We start from the raw sequence: 19,669 nt of genomic DNA, 5'->3' as shown, positions 1-19,669 counted from the left end.
GTCTGTCTGTCTGTCTGTCTGTCTGTCTGTCTGTCTGTCTGTCTGTCTGTCTGTCTGTCTGTCTGTCTGTCTGTCTGTCTGTCTGTCTGTCTGTCTGTCTGTCTGTCTGTCTGTCTGTCTGTCTGTCTGTCTGTCTGTCTGTCTGTCTGTCTGTCTGTCTGTCTGTCTGTCTGTCTGTCTGTCTGTCTGTCTGTCTGTCTGTCTGTCTGTCTGTCTGTCTGTCTGTCTGTCTGTCTGTCTGTCTGTCTGTCTGTCTGTCTGTCTGTCTGTCTGTCTGTCTGTCTGTCTGTCTGTCTGTCTGTCTGTCTGTCTGTCTGTCTGTCTGTCTGTCTGTCTGTCTGTCTGTCTGTCTGTCTGTCTGTCTGTCTGTCTGTCTGTCTGTCTGTCTGTCTGTCTGTCTGTCTGTCTGTCTGTCTGTCTGTCTGTCTGTCTGTCTGTCTGTCTGTCTGTCTGTCTGTCTGTCTGTCTGTCTGTCTGTGCAGTGCAGCGCCGAGATTGATAGAGGGTGAAGTAATAGAGCAAATAGAAAGAACTAATTTTGGCATGGGAGGATATTTGGATACGTTGGCAAGAAATCGCGGGGGTTTATGTTTGATATACCACGTTTTATACAATTATTAGATCAAACGATTTGAATAAATTTTTTTTGACAAATGCCAATAATTAAGAAGGACTAATCAATTTCTGTTCTATTCTGGTCCTTAAAATAGACAACTGATTTCTCGCATTCATTTGTGGAACTGATTCTGGTTGAATACGAAAAGCAATCACAAAACGATGTCCCGAAACTTTCACCTTACCAAGATCTTTCTGTTGTTGGCATTTTTACAAATCCAATACAATATCACCGGGAGACTACCGAAGACAGCAACAACGCCAATCAAAACAACAACAAATTTCCATTTAAATATTCTCCAATTTCCGGGGCGCGCAACCGAAATCGATCGAAAGATTGGACCACCGAATAAGACACACTAAAATGTGTTTGGCAAAGGTCGGATGTGGCTCGCATGCAAAGCGCAAACCAGAAGCGCGCCTTCGATGAAGCTCGCACAAACATTTCCTCCTTCATTGGATGGGAACAAAAACAAAAAGTGAAAATCCTTCCTACATTCGTCTATGTTTCTTGCTTGTGATTCCAATAAAAGGATTTCTTTTTTAATTTTTTTTTTCAGAGGACTGAAAAATTAAAGAATGAAGTTTCCTTTAAAACTTTTTTTATTCTCTTTGAAAAAACATTTTAACAAGGTTGTTGAGATTCCATACTTCGGTAACTGAGTTGGAGTCGCTTCATTGACGATAATAATGACGACCGTTTTCCCTTCTTCAGCAGCTCGAAACAACGCCATCGTCTCTTAGATTTTTATTAGCTTTCTTTTGCTGTTGGCTGGCTCCCATAGTAAGAGGGTCTTCCTCAGACAGCCAGTCGATTTTCGTAGTTTAGCCCAAAACATACCATTATTGATGCTGTTTGGGAGGAAGCGAAAACGCGTTAGATATTTAATGTTGCGTAGATAACCAGCCCGAAATTTGGTTCAGCTTCAAAGCTAACGAACCAGTTAGTGATATAAAGTTTCTTTGTGAAACTAGTGTTTTATATTTGGAAAAAAAACATGAATAGTGCAATGAGTTGTTACGTTGTTGAAGTTTAAGGTGAAATTCATGAGAACTAAGAATTCAGATTTCTGATTCAGATTCAGATTTTAGATTCAGATTTTAGATTCAGATTTCAGATTCAGATTTCAGATTCAGATTTCAGATTCAGATTTCAGATTCAGATTTCAGATTCAGATTTCAGATTCAGATTTCAGATTCAGATTTCAGATTCAGATTTCAGATTCAGATTTCAGATTCAGATTTCAGATTCAGATTTCAGATTCAGATTTCAGATTCAGATTTCAGATTCAGATTTCAGATTCAGATTTCAGATTCAGATTTCAGATTCAGATTTCAGATTCAGATTTCAGATTCAGATTTCAGATTTCAGATTTCAGATTCAGATTTCAGATTCAGATTTCAGATTCAGATTTCAGATTCAGATTTCAGATTCAGATTTCAGATTCAGATTTCAGATTCAGATTCCAGATTCAGATTTAAGATTCAGATTCAGTTCTTATTTCAAAAAGTCATTTTTTAAATATCTTCAACCTGACCTTCCTTTTCATTTTTTATCATTTCAATGGAGTACAATCCAACCTTCATTCATGGAAAATACTTTCATTCATGAAACCAACCCCTCCGCCTGCACGAACCTGAATTATTGATATGCTGTTGTGCAACTGATGGTTAGTCACGATTCTATGCATCATCATCACGTGTAGGCGTGTTTGTATGTGATGTGATAAATTTTTGCCGACTCCTGCTATCTCTTCTAAGCGATGGGATGGGCAATTCTAAATAGCCACACGCAATTTCCTAGAACGGAATGATGCCTCCACTTTTCAGTATTTTCCCCCATTTCATTCAGGTCGTTCAGGTCCAGCCAGGGATTGACAGCTGAATGAATAGTTTAGTTAGGCTTGAGGAGAATCGGGTGGGCGAATGTGTTGATGTAACGGACGTGTGGGCAAGCCTTTTTCTTCCTTTTTTCCCCGCTGGAACAAAAGTTCAACCCTTTGGCCTTCCAGGATACGCTGATTGGCTTCCTCCCTCGGTTTTTGCCTGGCATTTCAAAAGTTGCGACCACTACTGGAATAAGTTTGCGAACAGGGACAATAACAACATCAACAGAATCAACCGGGGCAGCTGGTTGAGATTTTCTTTCCTTCTCCTTATGCGCCACCGAGCGCACTTTTTAATATTACCCCCGGCTTCAGCAAACTTTATTCAGTCAGTCGGTGAGTTTAATGTGTGGGCATTTTGCATTGTGAATGGGCAGAACAAAAAAAATGGAATACTGGAGGCGAAGGAATTTTGCGGCTGTTATATGATATCATCTTCCTGTCCGGCTTTCCGGAATTTCTGCGGAGCTACTTCCAGTCAGCCGGGCGGAAGCCCGGAGGAATGTTTGTAGCTATACTTTCGTTGCTTTTGTGATGCTTCATAAATTATACTTCTTCTAATGGAATTTAGTTTTAATTCGAGCGGTTGAGCTTGGTCCGATGACTTTCTTATAAAAATTTGATTTCCATTAAACTAATTTTGACAAAAAAAAGACTTCAGAAAAGGGGTAAGCTTCACAGCGGCTGGTTATTCATGGCCGTAGGAACGGGGGAAAGGGTTTTCGATTAAATCCCCTCCCCCCTGCTCTCATGAGGATTCAAGCAAAATGATCTTCTCTTAAATCAAAAGTTTTAAATTCCTAATGAAATTTTGATGATCGACTAAAGTGAATCAAGAGTAACAGTCAGACTTATCCCAGGTCCACAATTCTACTCCAATTTTTTCAAAAAAAATATATCAGTTGTTGATAAATTTAAATTTTGAATCATTTCCGATGTTCTGGTTAATATTTTATTCATAAATCAAAATTTGTGGCCTATGATCGGATTGTGGAATCTGTATCCAGCTTATTATTCTTCTCTTATTCGGTTCATCGTTGGGACAAAATGCTGATTCGAAACTTGATTTTGCATTTGAAACTAAAATAAGATTCTTTTTCCATGTTCGAAACTCATCATTCCGGAACATTGGAAGAAATTCAAATTCAAATTTTAAATTTTAATCATACGCAGAATTTAAAAACTCAAAACAACTTATAATGGTGATCCAGAATTGAAATACCAGAGTTTTATTATTCGGCCTTTTCATATAGATTCACTAGTTGAATTACGAATAAACAATTGAAGAAATTATTGAAAGAATTCATATATAAAATCAAAGATTCGAAATTCAAATAAGAGATTTCTGGTTAACGATTCTGTTATAAACTTCATGGTTCATTCATTATTGGGAATTTTTGTTTTGAATTTAGATTCAGAAATCGATTTAAAATTAGAAATTCAGAATTTTTCAGGGTTAAAATGCAGAATTTGGATTCGGAATTAAAATTCAAAATTGCCCAAAAAAACACAAAACAGATTAAACCCACTATTATAAAATAAGATCTGAATTAATTTTCAAGATTTCGTTCTTTCAAAAATCTTAATTTAAATTAAAAATATTTCTCACAGCTTTTTAATAATGAAATAAATTATAGAGGATTATTTTTTGTCGTTAAAATAACTTGTACTTAATCTTCAGGTTCATTAAAATTCAGCCGAAAATATATTTTATTGGTTTGTCGTTTAATATTATTTATATTATAGATTCTTCAAAACCAAAGATTTAAACTAAAATCTGAATATAGCGAGTTTACAAGAGCTGAAAATAAATCTGATTTAAATCCCAAACTTATTCTTTTACTTTTATTCCTGAATATTTTATACATTTTAATCAAAATTTTTCTTTCAAATGAAGCCTTCAAGATCCTTCATTTATTTTTAATGCTTAAAAACTGGCCGCTACAAAAAAAAAAAAAGAGTAACAAACTTGACTTAGAACTGATGCCAAAACCAGGGTGGCCACAGAACCGGGAAAACCGAAAAAAAAAAACGGGAATTGAAAAAAAAACGGGAATTCAGACCCAAAACCGGGAAAATTTACAAAATGAAACCAAAATTTAGTTTTTATTCCAAAATTGGGCTTGTAGCTCAGTTGGCAAGTCTGTTGTCTCCTGAGCCGATGTCCGCGAGTTCGAGCCCAAGAGTAAACAGCGAACACAGTAGTACCGGATAAGTTTTTCAATACCGATCCGCCAACTGCAACGTTGATAAAGTCGCGAATGCCATAAAGATGGTAAAACGACTATAATCGAAACAAAAAAAAAATTCCAAAATTAAGGATTGAACCCAAAAATTAAAAATTCAATTTCCGAGTCAGAATTTAACAGTTCAAAAATGTGTAATTCATAAGTTTGGAAATTTTCAAACTACTCTCAGTTTTCTCTTCAACTGCCTCTTAATTAAAAAAACTCACTAATTTTAACGAAAGCTAGAGTTCAAAACTGCCTCGAAGAATGAGATGGGAAATTCAAAAAGTCTCTTAAAATTTGTTCAAGTATGGCACATCATTACAATATTTTTTTTAACTATCAATCATATAAAATCAAGCAAATCAAAGTTAAATGGTTAAAGTTAAAGTTAGAATGGAAATGCAAAAGATGCTAATTTGATAATTTTTCAGTGATAGCGTTTAATTTAAGAATTAAACACAAGACAATAATCTTTATGCAAGACTCGGTGTTTTTTGTAGCTTTATAATAATAAATTGGACATCGCTCAAAATTTGCTTCGTTGAAAAGCCACATTTTAAAACTTTTCTGATATACTCGAATCATAGATATCGAATCAATGATCAACTTTTACGAAGACCGTGAATAGTTGAAACTATTGAGAAAACTGAGTTTATTTTTCACAGTCTGGTGAAAATGAGAATTTGAGGATATGTTGGAATATTTTTTTAATTAAAATGAATCAAATATTTATTTAATTAGTCTTCAACCAAGTTGTAAATAGAATTTAAATCTTTGATATCGAAAGCTCATAAATGTTCTTCAATGATATCTTAATCCTTTATCAAATAGATTCAAACAGATTCGGTAGATTCGAGATCTGTTTTTGTTTTTTTTTTATATACGGTTGTCGGTTTGTTAGTAATCAATACTCAAAACTCAGTAATTTTTAAATTAGGGAGGATTTACAGATTTGTAAAGATGTACATATCATGTTTTTATTGTTATCTGCATTTTATAACTTTTTTGTTTTCATCGACTTTTTACAGAGAAAATTGAAACGAAAATAACATGCCAGTTGGTCCAAACGTTTCGAGCTACTTTTGGCGTTTTGCGATCGTCGTACTGTTATTCGCTTTTATAACTTAGCTCATAGTTTCTGAAAATTTTATGTGTTTTGATTTTTAAAACCTTATTTGTCCACTTTTCAACTTGTTTTTTGCATAAATCCTTAAAATTAGTTTTAGCTTAGATTGTGTTTGAAGAAATTTATAAGAATTGTTTTCCTGATACAGAGGTTGTTTTCAAGCAAGCATTACAAAATATGTAATATCTCTATTATTAGCCGGAACAGTTATATAATTCTCATAATTTTATCCCGAGAAATTGCCTAAACATAAACATATACGTTGAACAATTAACTGTTTCTTTTTTCACTAATATCAAATCCACATTTTTCTGCATAGCAAACTTATCCTCTACTGAATGAAAAATGAAAAAGCAAAACGTTAAGAATTTTTTTGATGGAAATATTTTATTTCCAAAGAATAGATCTGTTTTTCAATAATTTCAATTGTTAAAATAATTTACAATATCAGTTTTTTTAAATTATAAATATAGTTTGCAAAGTTTGATAGTACTGAATCATGCTAAAAATATTTAAAAAAAAAAGATCGAAACCCAATATGGAGTCGTATGCAGTAGAGCATGTAGAAATGTTTTTTTAACATTTTTATAGCTATCAGAAAAAATCACATTGTTCCTTTTTTAATTTCTTTCAAAGTTTGCCATTTTTAAATATCAACATGTTATTTTGAACTCAAAATCCATGAGTCATGAAATTCAGTTTTTTTTAAGTATATGTAGGTAGTTTAATTCGAGTATCAATCAATTTGAACTGCAAAACTTAATTTTACTGCTCTTTGAAAATCAAAGATATTTTTTTTCTTATTTTTGTTGATGTACGATACTTTTGATTTTATTATAATAAAATTAGATATCATAGTTTTGAAAACCTTTTACAATTTTTTTTCTGTATTCATATCGAAATTGAAATTCCTAAGTCTGTCTTTATCTCAAACTTTGATATGCTCTTGAATAATCCTCAAAACTTTTTAATAAAGACTTTGTAACTTGTTGCCCATATTTTAAAAACTTTTGAGGTCAGAATTCAAGATGGAAAAACAATGTTTGGAGAATGGTTTTCCAATTAGTTATTCATTGCAACAAGTTGCAAAAAGTGTATTTTTTTAGCACGAGTCATTTATACAACGGGGCTTGCCGAGTTGGATAAGTACGTCGAGAGCTGAAAAAATCGTATTTTTCAACTAGTGGCATTCACAATTTCATGAAAATTTGGAAAATCCTTTGGAAATCCTTTAATTGACCTACAAGAAGTGCATCTTGCAATTAACCACATGTCTATGACTATGCCAAATGACTGAAAATCTTTCATGAAGTAGATCATGAACTGTATTTTTACAGGTAAGAAATTGTTTGTATTAACAATTATCGCTTTTCGATAATGTTTTCAGAGTCTAAAAGTTAACTTTTTAGCTCTGAATTGCACAAAATACAAGTAACGATTCAAAAATAAGATTGTTATTGCAAATATTTTATTTTTCAATGTATAAAAAATCTTTACTGAATTCTTTAGAATATATTTTTAAAACTTAAACAGAATACAAGTTCTTCTGAAAATCTTCGGATATATGTATGTTCATGATAAGCTAGGTTAATATGGGGTAATAATGAACACTGTTAAGATTCTTGTTACATAAAAAGTTCAAGTTTTGGCAATACTTCTAGAGGAATCTAAACACTGCATCGAGATTCGATTTGTGATCTTTAAAAATTTACCCTTTATTAGTCATGGAGAATTTTTGTATTCACAAAGGGATAAGGAAGATTCCATACGTCCATACAATCTCATGTTCACAGATTTTTAAAACTGATAAAGTTTATTTCTTGACGGGTATTGGTATTTTAAATATTGAAGATAAGTTTAGATGCCTAGAATGCCTAGAAACCAGTGTTCGTAATTGCCCCGTGTTTTGAAAAACATGGGCAATTATAAACATTCCTCTGTGAATCCCGTACCCTGGGTTCCCATGGGTCACGGCGGCGGTGTGCATGCTTGTGATAATGATGGTTTACTATCATTGTCCTGGAGGGTCGTTGCACACATCTTGTCAAGCATGGATCATAATATGACTCAAATTAGAAGGCGTGATGGACACCTTTAATTAAATTAAATTAGCAGTAGGTTCAATGGTGTCCCAATTTTTTATGATCCATGCTGATAAGATGAATGGGAGTTGAAACACTTGCCCTCCCTTCCGTTGAACAATGGGAAAATTTTGTAGTGAAAATGTCACATTTTGCCGTCATAAAGTGATACTTTTCAATAGGGCGTAATCTGTTTGGTAAGGTAGTTAGCTAGTTTAGTTTCATAGAATTAGGATGTTTCAAGTATTGCTAGGTTAGGTATAGGTTATGGTATTCGCCTCCCCAATGCTCTAGAAAGTGTGTATTTGCGGTTTATGAATTTCGTTGGCTTATTCTTAAATCAAGCATTTTACAAGAACTAGGGGCTCATTGAACGGGAATGCTGTTTTGACAAATATGATATTTCAGTTTGTAATACACTTTCGACATTTGAGTTTATTTATTTATTTACTTTTGGTAGATCTATACATTTTTTGGTTAGGATTGAAATTCATAAATCTAAGTTTAAAATAGAAAATATGATTTCGATAAGCAAGAATGAGTAGATAGTTCAGATCATTCATTTCGGGCATTTGAAAACAGGAACACGGTTTATTTGAATTGAACCCCTATAGTGTAGGTTGAGTATTAAAGTTTGTTTGAGAAGTTGACCACAATTAGTGATAAGGTTTTAAAGAATAGCACTGTTATTTTCCTGTTCCGTTGATAAGTTGACGATAACAATAAAGCTATTGCTATTTAAGCTTACAGTTCATTGTTGATGAGTTTAAGAGACACCTTTTCTAGATTCTGTTTTTATGATATCCTAATTGAGTTATTGAATAACCGTGTAGTCGCGTAGAATCAATCACTTGAATATATCATTTACTTAGCAAATCTATAAATATTTCTAAATCAAACTAGGAAGACTCCAAATTTATGGAAACGAGTAAGGTAGGGAAAATTCAACTACGGTAAGATAGTGAACCCTTCTGACAACGATATCGAGGCGTTAGCATATGATACCATATTATTTGATACCATACTGCTATTGCTCGGTTGAATTAAAGGTTGGGTTAACTCGAAGTTCATATGGGGCCCACCAACCGTCCTAGTCCGTCGAGCACTATCTTAACGCTTTCCTAAACTGGTGCTTCAGAACCCTCGGGCTGTGTTGCCGCTATCCTTTTCTAAGCTATTCTACTCTCATTTAAAATTTTCCTCTTCTGTCCCCCGTTCTGTTTTTCCTTTCCGGGTCAGCCAGGCGCTCATAAACCCATAAACAAAAAAATATATATAAACATTTCTCTGTGAATCAGTATGATAATTGTTTAGCAAAAATTTATATAATATTTGGAGATGGATTACTTACTGACTGTGAAAACGGCTGAAAACAACATTTTTACTGAATTTACTGTGATTGAACGTCCTCAGAACAATTTTAAATTCCAGAGACGTAAACTTTGTGAGCTGTCGTAATACAATTGATATCTATATCTGTAACACATCAAAAAATTTGTAAACATAATTGAAAAACCCCATAAAGATTTTGTGTAGGATGTTTTTTATATAATTTATATAAAAGTGAAGAAAACCTTAAAATAGAATCAAATTCGTCTAAGTGTTCATATATTTGAGTGTTATGAAACAACCAAATCAATGAAATAAGTTGAAAATTTTGCTATATGCCGACGAAAATGGACAATCAAAGTCTGGGAAACGATGAGTTTTTGTCCGGGAAAACCGGGAATTTCAAAATGAAAAAATTGTGGCCACCTTGCAAAACCACAAAAATTAGTCCCAGGTTCAGAATTCTGCAACAGTATTTCAAATTTTTCTCACTTGTTGATTGAAACTCAGTTATTTACAATAAGTTTTGAATGAAATTAAATTAAATACGAAAATTCTGGTTCCATACTGTCAAAATCATAATTGTATTTCTGTTTGCATATTTTGGATTCTGAAACTAGTGTAAGATTTTTGATTTGAAACTCGAATCATCATTGGCAATTTTTTCATTAGATAGATAATGTTTTGGAATCTTGGTTCAAGCATCGTTTTGCATTTTAAACAAAATTCGATCCATGAATTTCAAAATGCATATGCATTTTCAAAATTTTAATGATAATTTTCAGAATTAAAAAAAGAAAAAAAAAATTAAAATCCGTCCTGAGTATATGTTTTGTTATAAGATTCGGAATTCTTCAACTTAATACCTATGCGAAATTCAGGTATGACCAAGCTTTAGAATTACGATCCAGAACTGAAAACTCGGAACCAGATCTTCATTCGAAACTCATATTTAAATCAGATTCACAAGTCGGATGAATTAAAACCCTACACTTCAAAAAATTTATTATAGATTCAAGATTGAGGGCTACTAAAACATATTTCCCATCTTGATTCATTATTAAAATTTTGATTGGAATTAATATTCAGAAAACATATTTTAACAATTTTAAAATTCAATTTTTTAATGCAGGTTGTTTAGGTTGTTTATTTTTCGGCTATCAGTCTACTTAAATAGCAAAGACGACTATTTATTTATGATCCTTATAGGATCATCATCAAGGACTATAATTTTATTATATGTTATCACAGTTTCATAAATTTATTAACTATAAAATTGTTTACCGAAAAAATGTCGTCTTTTTTGTTTTGGATTGATTCGGCAGATCAGATAAAGCTGTCTCGTACATCTGTTACAATATTTTTCAAATAAATTTGGGTATTGTTGGTATAAATGTTGTGTGTTAACTAACTGTGTACGAAGTTTTGCGGATGACAACCCGTTTTGTCTTACAATGTTTGGAAAACTAGTCGTTTGCCGGTGGTTTGAAACTAGGAGTATGGAACGTTACACGATTACTCTATAAAGCGAGTGTCCAACATCTATTCGCTAAATATTAGTGAATCTCGTTTTTAAGTTTTTGTTCATCAGATTTAAGCTTTTTTTGCCTTCATTTGGCCGAATGGTCGTTAGGCCGAATGGTCATTTGGCCGAAAGGTCAACAGGCCGGAGGGGTCGTAAGGCCGAATGGATGCTAAGCCGAAAGATCGTTAGCCCGAATGGTCACTAGGCCGAATGGTCATTAGACCGAATGGTCGTGAGACCGAATGGATGCTAGAAGGTCGTTAGGCCGAGCCGTTGGGTCGAATTTATGCAAGACCTAAAAGACATATTATCGCTTTTTTTGCATGTTAGGCCGATCTGTAGTTAGGCCGATTGGTCGTTAGGCCGAATAGTCATCAGGCCGAATGGATGCAAGACCGGATTCGACCATTCGGCCAAGTGTAAAAGATTTCTTATTGACCTAGCAACCATTCATGACGATCATTCAACCTTCTGATCATTCGGCCTTGCGACAATTCGGCCTAGAGACCATTCGGCCGAACATCCTTTCGGCCTTGCGTCTTTTCGGCCAAACAGCCTTCGGCTGGATAACCATCGGCCAAATAAATCATTCGGCCTTTTCCATCGGTCGAATGACCCAACCTCTGCATTTATATTGTGGTCAGTTTTTACGGCTTGTCAAATGTGAGTTACACATGAACGTCATCGGTTGTTGGTCATATTTAGACTACAGTAGATATAAGATAACAAAATTGAAGTTCAAACGAAATATTATGAAAATTTAAAAAAAATGCAATTTGTCTATGACCGGACAAGAAAATATTCAAAATTAAACATGATTTTAATTTGAAACTTTCATTCTTTTCATCTCTATAGCACTCTGAAATAGTTAACAAAAGACAAGGATTCAAAAACGAAAATATTTTGGTCCTCTTTAAATTTTGCTGTCCGGTCATAGACGATTTTCCTTTAGTTTTTTCAAAACGAATGTTTTATTCTGGTTAAAACTTTTACGAAAGGCTTCATAGAATGTACAGTATTGAAAAACGCGTATTCACAAGACCTGTGCAAGTAATTTGAGTCATTTTGCTACGTTTTTGTGCCACTGGTGACAACTTTGATGAAGTAACTCGTAGTGTCCGACCATAGACAACACTTTGGAAATGAGTGAAAACTAACATAAAATGATTTCTCTTACCACATGAATATGTTGTAAATTTTTTTTTCTAATATAGTTTAGTGATCATAATATTGATTCTCTCAAAATCAGTAGAGGAACAAAGTATTTACAACAATATATTTTTGAAGTTATTGCTTGAGTGTCCGGTAGAAGACAAATTCCCCCTACAAAATATTCAATTTTTCTATACAAACATAGAAGTTCAAATTTACTCATGTAAACATGTAAAAAATCTGCAAAAAAAAAAAATAAAGGAGTTTTGAACCAGAACGAAGCTTTTTAGACGCTATGCTTTGAGAAATCTAAAAATGACCCCAAATCGACTCAGTCTAATGGTCATTGTGTCTTTAAGCTAGAACAGTTTTACCATTTTTTTTGGATAAATTGTGGTATTTGCCCATGTAGCTCAAATTGTTAGGATTTTCTCGATTCTGGGTTTTTGTCCAATGCAATTGTAGAATGTTAATTTTTTAGAATAAAGTCTATACAACCAACCTCTCAGTATGTTCCTAGAACAGTTGTCCCAGAAGTAATTCCCAAGAATTCCGCGCTGACGAAAGTCAGCGGATGTGTTCCAGCCCGCCAGCCAGTTAAGTCGTCCCGCTCAGCTGGTTTACTTACTGCCGTCTAGCTAGGAGAGCACAATTATTTGCCGTTGCTTATGCAGATGACGACAAGAAACTTGCATACACTGCCGGCCAAAAGTTTGGGATCACCCACTAAAAAACATGCAAATTTTGATCGTTCATATCTCAGCCGTCTTAGGACATATTGAAAATCTTCTGATCTCATTTGAAAGATAATAAGCAATAGCTATCTCGGAGGTATTTTGCCCAAATAAAATATTTTAGTTTTGAACTTAAAACTTAACCTAAAGTTATACCATTTTCAAAAAATCACACTCAATATTCAAAGCCGATCATCTCGGGATAGGATGGACCAAATCTCAAAATTTGAGTGGCATTAGAATTCCTGTTCTTTACTTCTCAAAACACAATCAAAAAAATTTGAGAAAAAATTCAAGAATGTATTTTTAATTAATAAAATAGACACTTGAGTTATCGTCCAAAAGTTTGGGATCACCTCTTTGTATGGTGAGTTTGGGATCATTCTTATAAAAACATGCAAATTTGTTTTATTCATATCTTTCTCATCTCACATCGTATTGTAGATCTGAAGGGTTCATTTGGAAGCTTAGGAATTAATAGTTTTTAATAAATTGATTCAAAAATTATATTTCAAGGTGAGAACTATAAAAAAAAATCTGGGAACTTTCAAAAAACAATTAATTTCAGGTGATTTTTTTATGGTTATCACTTCAAAATATAATTTTTGAATGAATTTATTAAAAACCAACAATTCCTTAGCTTCCAAAAGAACCCTTCAGATCTGCAATACGATGTTAGATGAGAAAGATATGAATAAAATAAATTTGCATGTTTTTAAAAGAATGAACCCAAACTCACCATACAAAGAGGTGATCCCAAACTTTTGGACGATAACTCAAGTGTCTATTTTATTAATTAAAAATACATTCTTGAATTTTTTTTCAATTTTTTTTGATTGTGTTTTGAGAAGTAAAGAACAGGAATTCTAATGCCACTCAAATTTTGAGATTTGGTCCATCCTATCCCGAGATGATCGGCTTTGAATATTGAGTGTGATTTTTTGAAAATGGTATAACTTTAGGTTAAGTTTTAAGTTCAAAACTAAAATATTTTATTTGGGCAAAATACCTCCGAGATAGCTATTGCTCATTATCTTTCAAATGAGATCAGAAGATTTTCAATATGTCCTAAGACGGCTGAGATATGAACGATCAAAATTTGCATGTTTTTTAGTGGGTGATCCCAAACTTTTGGCCGGCAGTGTATGTAGGCTAGGCAATTTGATCCAACGATCCAGTTGCAGGGAAGGTCATTTTTTTAATTCGTCTGAGCTACTCAGCTACACCATTTGAAAATCTTCAAAAACATTGTTAAAGCCAAGAATGATAGCATATTATCGAGTTTTTGTTGCAGTACCGAATACAAAAATTCGTCGCATCCGACCGATCAGTTGCATTGCAGTGCAGTCAACCGGTCGATCAGTCAACCAGTCAGTCAGTCAGTCAGCCATTCAATCGGAAAGCTGTTTGCAGTTCATGGAGTTTCAGTCAGTTCCAGTCGCACCAGCGAGCAACGCGGTCGGTCGTTCGTGGTTTCCTCTTTCCTCTTTGTACGATGACGGTGTCTCCACCTACATTTCAGTTTTAAAATCACGCTGTAACAAGCAGCAGTTCTGGTTCGTTGCTTTTTTGTTTCGTCTGCTGTGCCCGACTATCTAAAGTGTAGAGTAGGTTTGGTTTATTTTTTTTTTTAATTTACTCTTAAGTTTGTACCTTATGACCCACTGTCTTGGGGTCCACACCGTTATCGAAAACATGTCGTCGTACACCTTTTACATTACATATTTTACTTTACAAAACCTGAACGCCAGGTGTTTTTTTTTCTGGGGAGACATCATCCTTTTTTATTTTTATGGATCCAAGGAATTTACATACATTTATTCTCCTCTTTCTCATTTCAGGTGCAGGGATCGATCAACGGCGTGTAAATTAATCGATGCAGTGTCTTCGAGTGATCGATCAATCGGGGATCGGAAAGGATTGAAGGAGGGCAGCAGTGCCCAACAGCAGCAAGTGGGCAAATTCTGACGACGTCGTCGAGGTCGCCCTTGGATGATTGGACGTGTAAATGTGCTATCATAGTGGTTGAATAGCATAGAGGAGAACTTTCGGACCATCAACAATCAACCAGAAGACAGAAGAGTAGAAGAAGTACTCAGCCACCTTCCTTCACCATTGAAGCGTGTGTGCATCCCATTCAAATTGTGTGGAGGTAGAACGAGGGAAAAAAGGCAGCAAAGTATAGCGAAAAATTGTGGGCAAAAAAAACTGCTGAATGGATGGATAATACACCTTCAGGGTTGGGTTCGTTCGGTTTGCTCTTTTGCTGCTACTCTCCTCCACGATTTGGGGAGGACGTGAGCTCGAAGAGGAGGTTGCCCCAAGTAAATTCCAACTAACTTGGAATCATCAGCGGGGAAGTTACGAAAAAGAAGACGACGACCAATCCAGTCGATGGTGTGTTCGCATTTTACAGCACCAAGCACCGGCCGCCAACATCCTGTGTTCGATTCTCTCTCTCGGTACGGCTCTGTGGAGTTTTTTTTTGCATTGATTCGACACGCGGGGGCTTCAGCAGCAACCAAGCAACCCTCTAACACTCCGACGTCGAGTCAGTGTCGGTATTGTGCAATTGCCCACCTTTTGCCGAGCATATTCTGCACTTCATTCAGCCAGCCAGGCCAGAGTACCTACTCGTCTCTTCGAGGCTGCTTCCAAAGCTGAGGTCGATCGGTGTTTTTGGTATCGCGTGTGTGGGTTGCGTCGACCCAAAGCTGCCGAGAATAGTGTTGGTTAGCTTCCATTGCGTTTCGTTGTGTGTGTGCAGCGATAGTGTGTTGAAATTTTTCTGAATCAAAACCTCTCGGTCCGGCCTCGCTTGTTACCTAGCGAGCTGGCCAGGAAAGTCCGTCCCGTTCAGTGAGCGGGAGCGAGTTTACTAGTGCGGTCGTCGGTGTGTTTTACTCCGTCTTTGTCGTCGTCGTCGTCGCAGTCTGGAGAACGTGTGAGCAAAACGTGCCACTTTCAACCTAGCTAGCTACAACAACAGCAAAACGTGCTGATAGAAGCAGAAGCGAAAACCTTCCTTGCGAGATTTTGTTCCGATTCGGGAATTAAAAATACTTGAATGAAGCGCTGCTAGGAGGTCACCATCATTCATATAAGTGGAAAGCAATTCATCAACAAGAAAAAAGTTTGAGTGCAGTGTTTTTAACTACTTCATTACAAGAAAAAAAAATCAAACCATCAATTCCTAAAAATGTGTGTCGTTTTTGCCCATGGACGGCCTTAAAAAGTGAAACATGTAATCGTGGGTGATAAAGCAAGATATCCTAGCAACATTCTTCAGAATCATTACTTCATACATTCTGGATCTTCCTTCATTCGAGGATAATAACAGTAACGGCGGCCGCAGAATTCGATTCACATTCATCGGGTGCTGCCCCACCAGTTATGGATTCAATATGGCTGACGATACACGCAAAGTCCGTGTTGAGGAACAACTGAAGATAAAAATAGGTAAGTGCTGGTTCTCACTTTCCGTTTAAGACTTTTGCGAAATATCTACTTTAAATGGTTAAGTTGTTTCCGTTTCGCTGATGAAAACACACTGGAAATGTTTGGGATTCTTTAACAAAACAAAACGGAGCCAATTTAATCGACCAAAAGAGAACACTGAGTGGCAATACGACCCTTCAGAATTTATTTTCAAAACAAATACGCTCAATTTCAATGAAGTGCGTTAAAATTTTTGCTTGTGATACCTTCCTTCGCGATAAAAGACATGCAGTGGTTTTTCTTTATTTATGTCGGTAGTGCTGGAAAGAATTATTTATAGCGAAATACTGCGTGCTATACCTTAATTTTAGCCATAGAAAACGGAAGAATAGTCTGCGTTTCTTTTAAGCTACCCAAAAAACAAATTAATTTTTAAAAAATCTTCTTTTCTCAATAAAGCAACATCTTTCCTTCGAAACATAAACTAGTACAATGCATAGTGCATATATGGTTGATAACACAGGCACAGATCGATAAATCTCGCGTGAGCTTTCATTATGTCGTATGAAACATCTTAAGAATTCACATGGAACAGCTCCAATAGTGATCAAAACAACTTTGAAATTTGTATTTCACATATAGAATAAATATGTTATCCAGGCTACAAATATTCTAAATGGAAAGAAGTTGCGACTAGTTTATGTAAGTTTTTGAATTTTTTCGTAATAAAACTGTTTGTTTATATTTTGTTTTATACGACGTAAACAAACCCAGTTACAAGAACTTTGAAATGATTTTGACGAGCTTGCTTATTATAGGTAAATAATTTTACAGCTTCCATTTTTAAGATCTACCATTTATTTAAAAATTGCCGATCTGGTGTCCTTTGCAACACCTTTTTAAAATAATTTAAATTGTTATCAGTACAATATATTAAAATTTCAAAAGTCTTCTTTAAAATCGAAGCTGCAACTTCAACTTCGAAAGTTTCGTTTTTGTTGATTAAGAGTATGTTTGCTACACTTTTATAATATGAGAAAAGCTCTCGTTAATAAAAAGGGGAAGAGTCTTTCAATACAACATATCATAAATTTTTAGCAAAACTTTGCTGCACCTTATAAAATTGAAGAAAATTTAACGAAAAAGACTAATTATTGTGTTCTTAAATATTATTTTCTTTTTTCAAAACCTGTCTTAAAATTTGGTTTTTAGTCATTATATTGTATCTACAATTAAGACTATATGTTTATTTATTCATAAGCAGTGATGGTTTGAATCATTTGACTTAATTTTGAATCATTTGCTTATAACTTCTTTTGAAAACATTTTTCCCAGAAATGATGTTCTAAACTTTAGTAGAACTAGATCTTAGCTGCAACTTTTGTGACCAACACAAACCTGTATCTCTTATGCCTTATGAATGAGAAATCGAAAAGTTTAAATTTTTGAGCAATGATCGTAATCACAATCATTTGGATTAGCGGGTTGGATTAAATCCTACAATTCATACCACATTGAAGATACATATTTATGACATACAAGAAAGTTGTAGCTTAGATCTGTATCTACTAAAGTTTAGAACATCATTTCATGGAAAAATGTTTTCAAAAGAAGTTATAACCAAATGATTCAAAAATAAGTCAAATGATTCAAACCATCACTGTTCATAAGTTCCTGAATTCTGTCAAAATAAATATTTTACTTGTATAAAAATTTTCTCCCAAGCTAAATTTGGTTCCATTTGCTTGATTACTGTCCGAGGCATTCAAAATAAAATTATGAGAGTCCCCCTGTGTAATAATCAAGAAAACATTTTTCGAACCCCAATCCCTTCTATGCAAAATTAGCTCGATCAATTCTCGAGCTAATAAAAAAAGTTTGGGCGCACCCCTCTCCCTTTTCTAGCTCCCCACTGAAAGAAAAGGAGGAGTCTTAAATTCTTATTTCTATATATTTCCCTATGACAAATTTGACCCCATTTGCTTAAAATGTTATTAATTTATACAAAAAATTGTATGTTAGCCCTCCTCTTCCCTATTCATCCTCCCACTGGAGGGTTCCCGAATGAGCTTACACACATTTCTCCTTCCCGAAAACCCTCCTCTACTAAAGTTGATTTTTTTCTCGTACGACTAATTCTATAGATAATTTACAAAAATTTATGAGGCTCCCGTCTCCTCTTACTATCTCACTCAATGGAAGAAGGAAAGGGTCCGAAATAATTACAGAAACATTACTCGTATAAAAATACAATCTTATATTATATTCGGTGCCTTCCGACTGATAAGCTCTCAACATCTTTAAAAAATTATGGTGGCTCCCTTTTCTCATCCTATTTGTTTACTGGGATCAGGGAGGGATCTCAAACAAACATAGAGTCAAATTAAGTTCCGTTTGCTCGAATACTTCACCAGTCATGCAAAAATAGTATTACAGTCCTTTTCTCCTTTCTGTTTCTGCAATGAAAGGTGGGAAGAGCTTCAATCCATCTTGGGAACATTCCGTTCACCAAAATACCCTCGCATGTCAAAATTGATTCCCCTCGCTTGATCAGTTTTCGGGTATTTCAAAAATTTGTATGGGGCCCTCTCCCCTCTTTCCTATCCTTCCAATGCAAACCGGGAGGAGTTTCAAACAATCATAGAAGCTTTTCCCATATCCAAATATCCTCCCATGCCGATTTTGGTTCTATTTGCTCGATAGCTATCGAATTTTGCAATACAAATGTATGGAAGCTCTCCTCCCCTTTTAAATATCCCCACTGGAAGAAGGGAAGGGTCTCAAATAACCATTGAAACATTTCTCGTATTCAAATACCCTCACATGCCAAATCTGGTTCCATTTACTTGACTAATTCTTATTACTTATTTCTTTTACTTGAGAGACCTCCTCTCCCTTTCCGGTGAGAGGGAGAGGTCCAAAACTATTATAGGAATCTTCTCCGGCCTCAGAAGTCTCTATCTGTCAATTTTTACGTAAATCAGTTCAGTTTTCGGGTCAATAGGGAACAGACAGACAGAAACCCATTTATATATATATAGATTCGCAAAATTGTTTCAATTTATTTTGTATAAATATGAGCCCTGCTTTACAAAAACGATCAGATAATACTTTAAATAAGTTCATGACATCAATAACATAATTTTGTGCCAAATTTGATCATAATCGTTTGAAAATCGTTCGAGTTTTGTAAGAAACTCCATTCCTTTTTCCAAAAAAACAGAGATTTTTTAATACAATTACTCGTCCAAATATTACAAAACCTGTCAAAAATGGGTTTAAAATATGTTGTGCAGAAAATTTGATGGAAATCACTTGTGAATTGATCATAGAAACCATCCCCGGTCCTTGAAACGGCCATATACCGAATTTCACGTTGACCGGTCGTCCAGCAGTTTCTGAGTTCATAGAGAACAGACAGACAGATAAAAATTCATTTACATACATGAAGATGTACTAACTGATGTACTATTTTGATTTTTTTGTAGGTATCATTTTATTCAATTTTAGCATAAATCATAAACAACCCTTTCAAAAGGAGAACTGCAACTG

At 34.7% G+C, this 19,669-nt stretch overlaps 1 protein-coding gene across 4 annotated transcripts in view; it reads left to right on the top strand.

Annotated features, from left to right (window-relative positions):
* The window catches only part of LOC129754513 (GTPase-activating protein), a 130,841-nt gene that overhangs the window by 27,449 nt on the left and 83,723 nt on the right, over window positions 1-19,669 (top strand). For 3 of the 4 annotated variants that reach the window (XM_055750632.1, XM_055750630.1, XM_055750629.1), the window contains one exon: window positions 14,521-16,138. In XM_055750632.1, coding sequence (XP_055606607.1) covers window positions 16,084-16,138 — 55 coding nt within the window. In that variant the 5' untranslated portion in view covers window positions 14,521-16,083. Of the gene's footprint in view, window positions 1-14,135; window positions 14,287-14,520; window positions 16,139-19,669 lie in introns of those variants that run through there. The other variant, XM_055750631.1, reaches the window with a different exon arrangement.

Source organism: Uranotaenia lowii, chromosome 3 (assembly GCF_029784155.1).
Source record: "Uranotaenia lowii strain MFRU-FL chromosome 3, ASM2978415v1, whole genome shotgun sequence".
Classification (NCBI taxonomy): domain Eukaryota; kingdom Metazoa; phylum Arthropoda; class Insecta; order Diptera; family Culicidae; genus Uranotaenia; species Uranotaenia lowii.
This window is presented reverse-complemented; position numbering and strand designations above follow the sequence as displayed.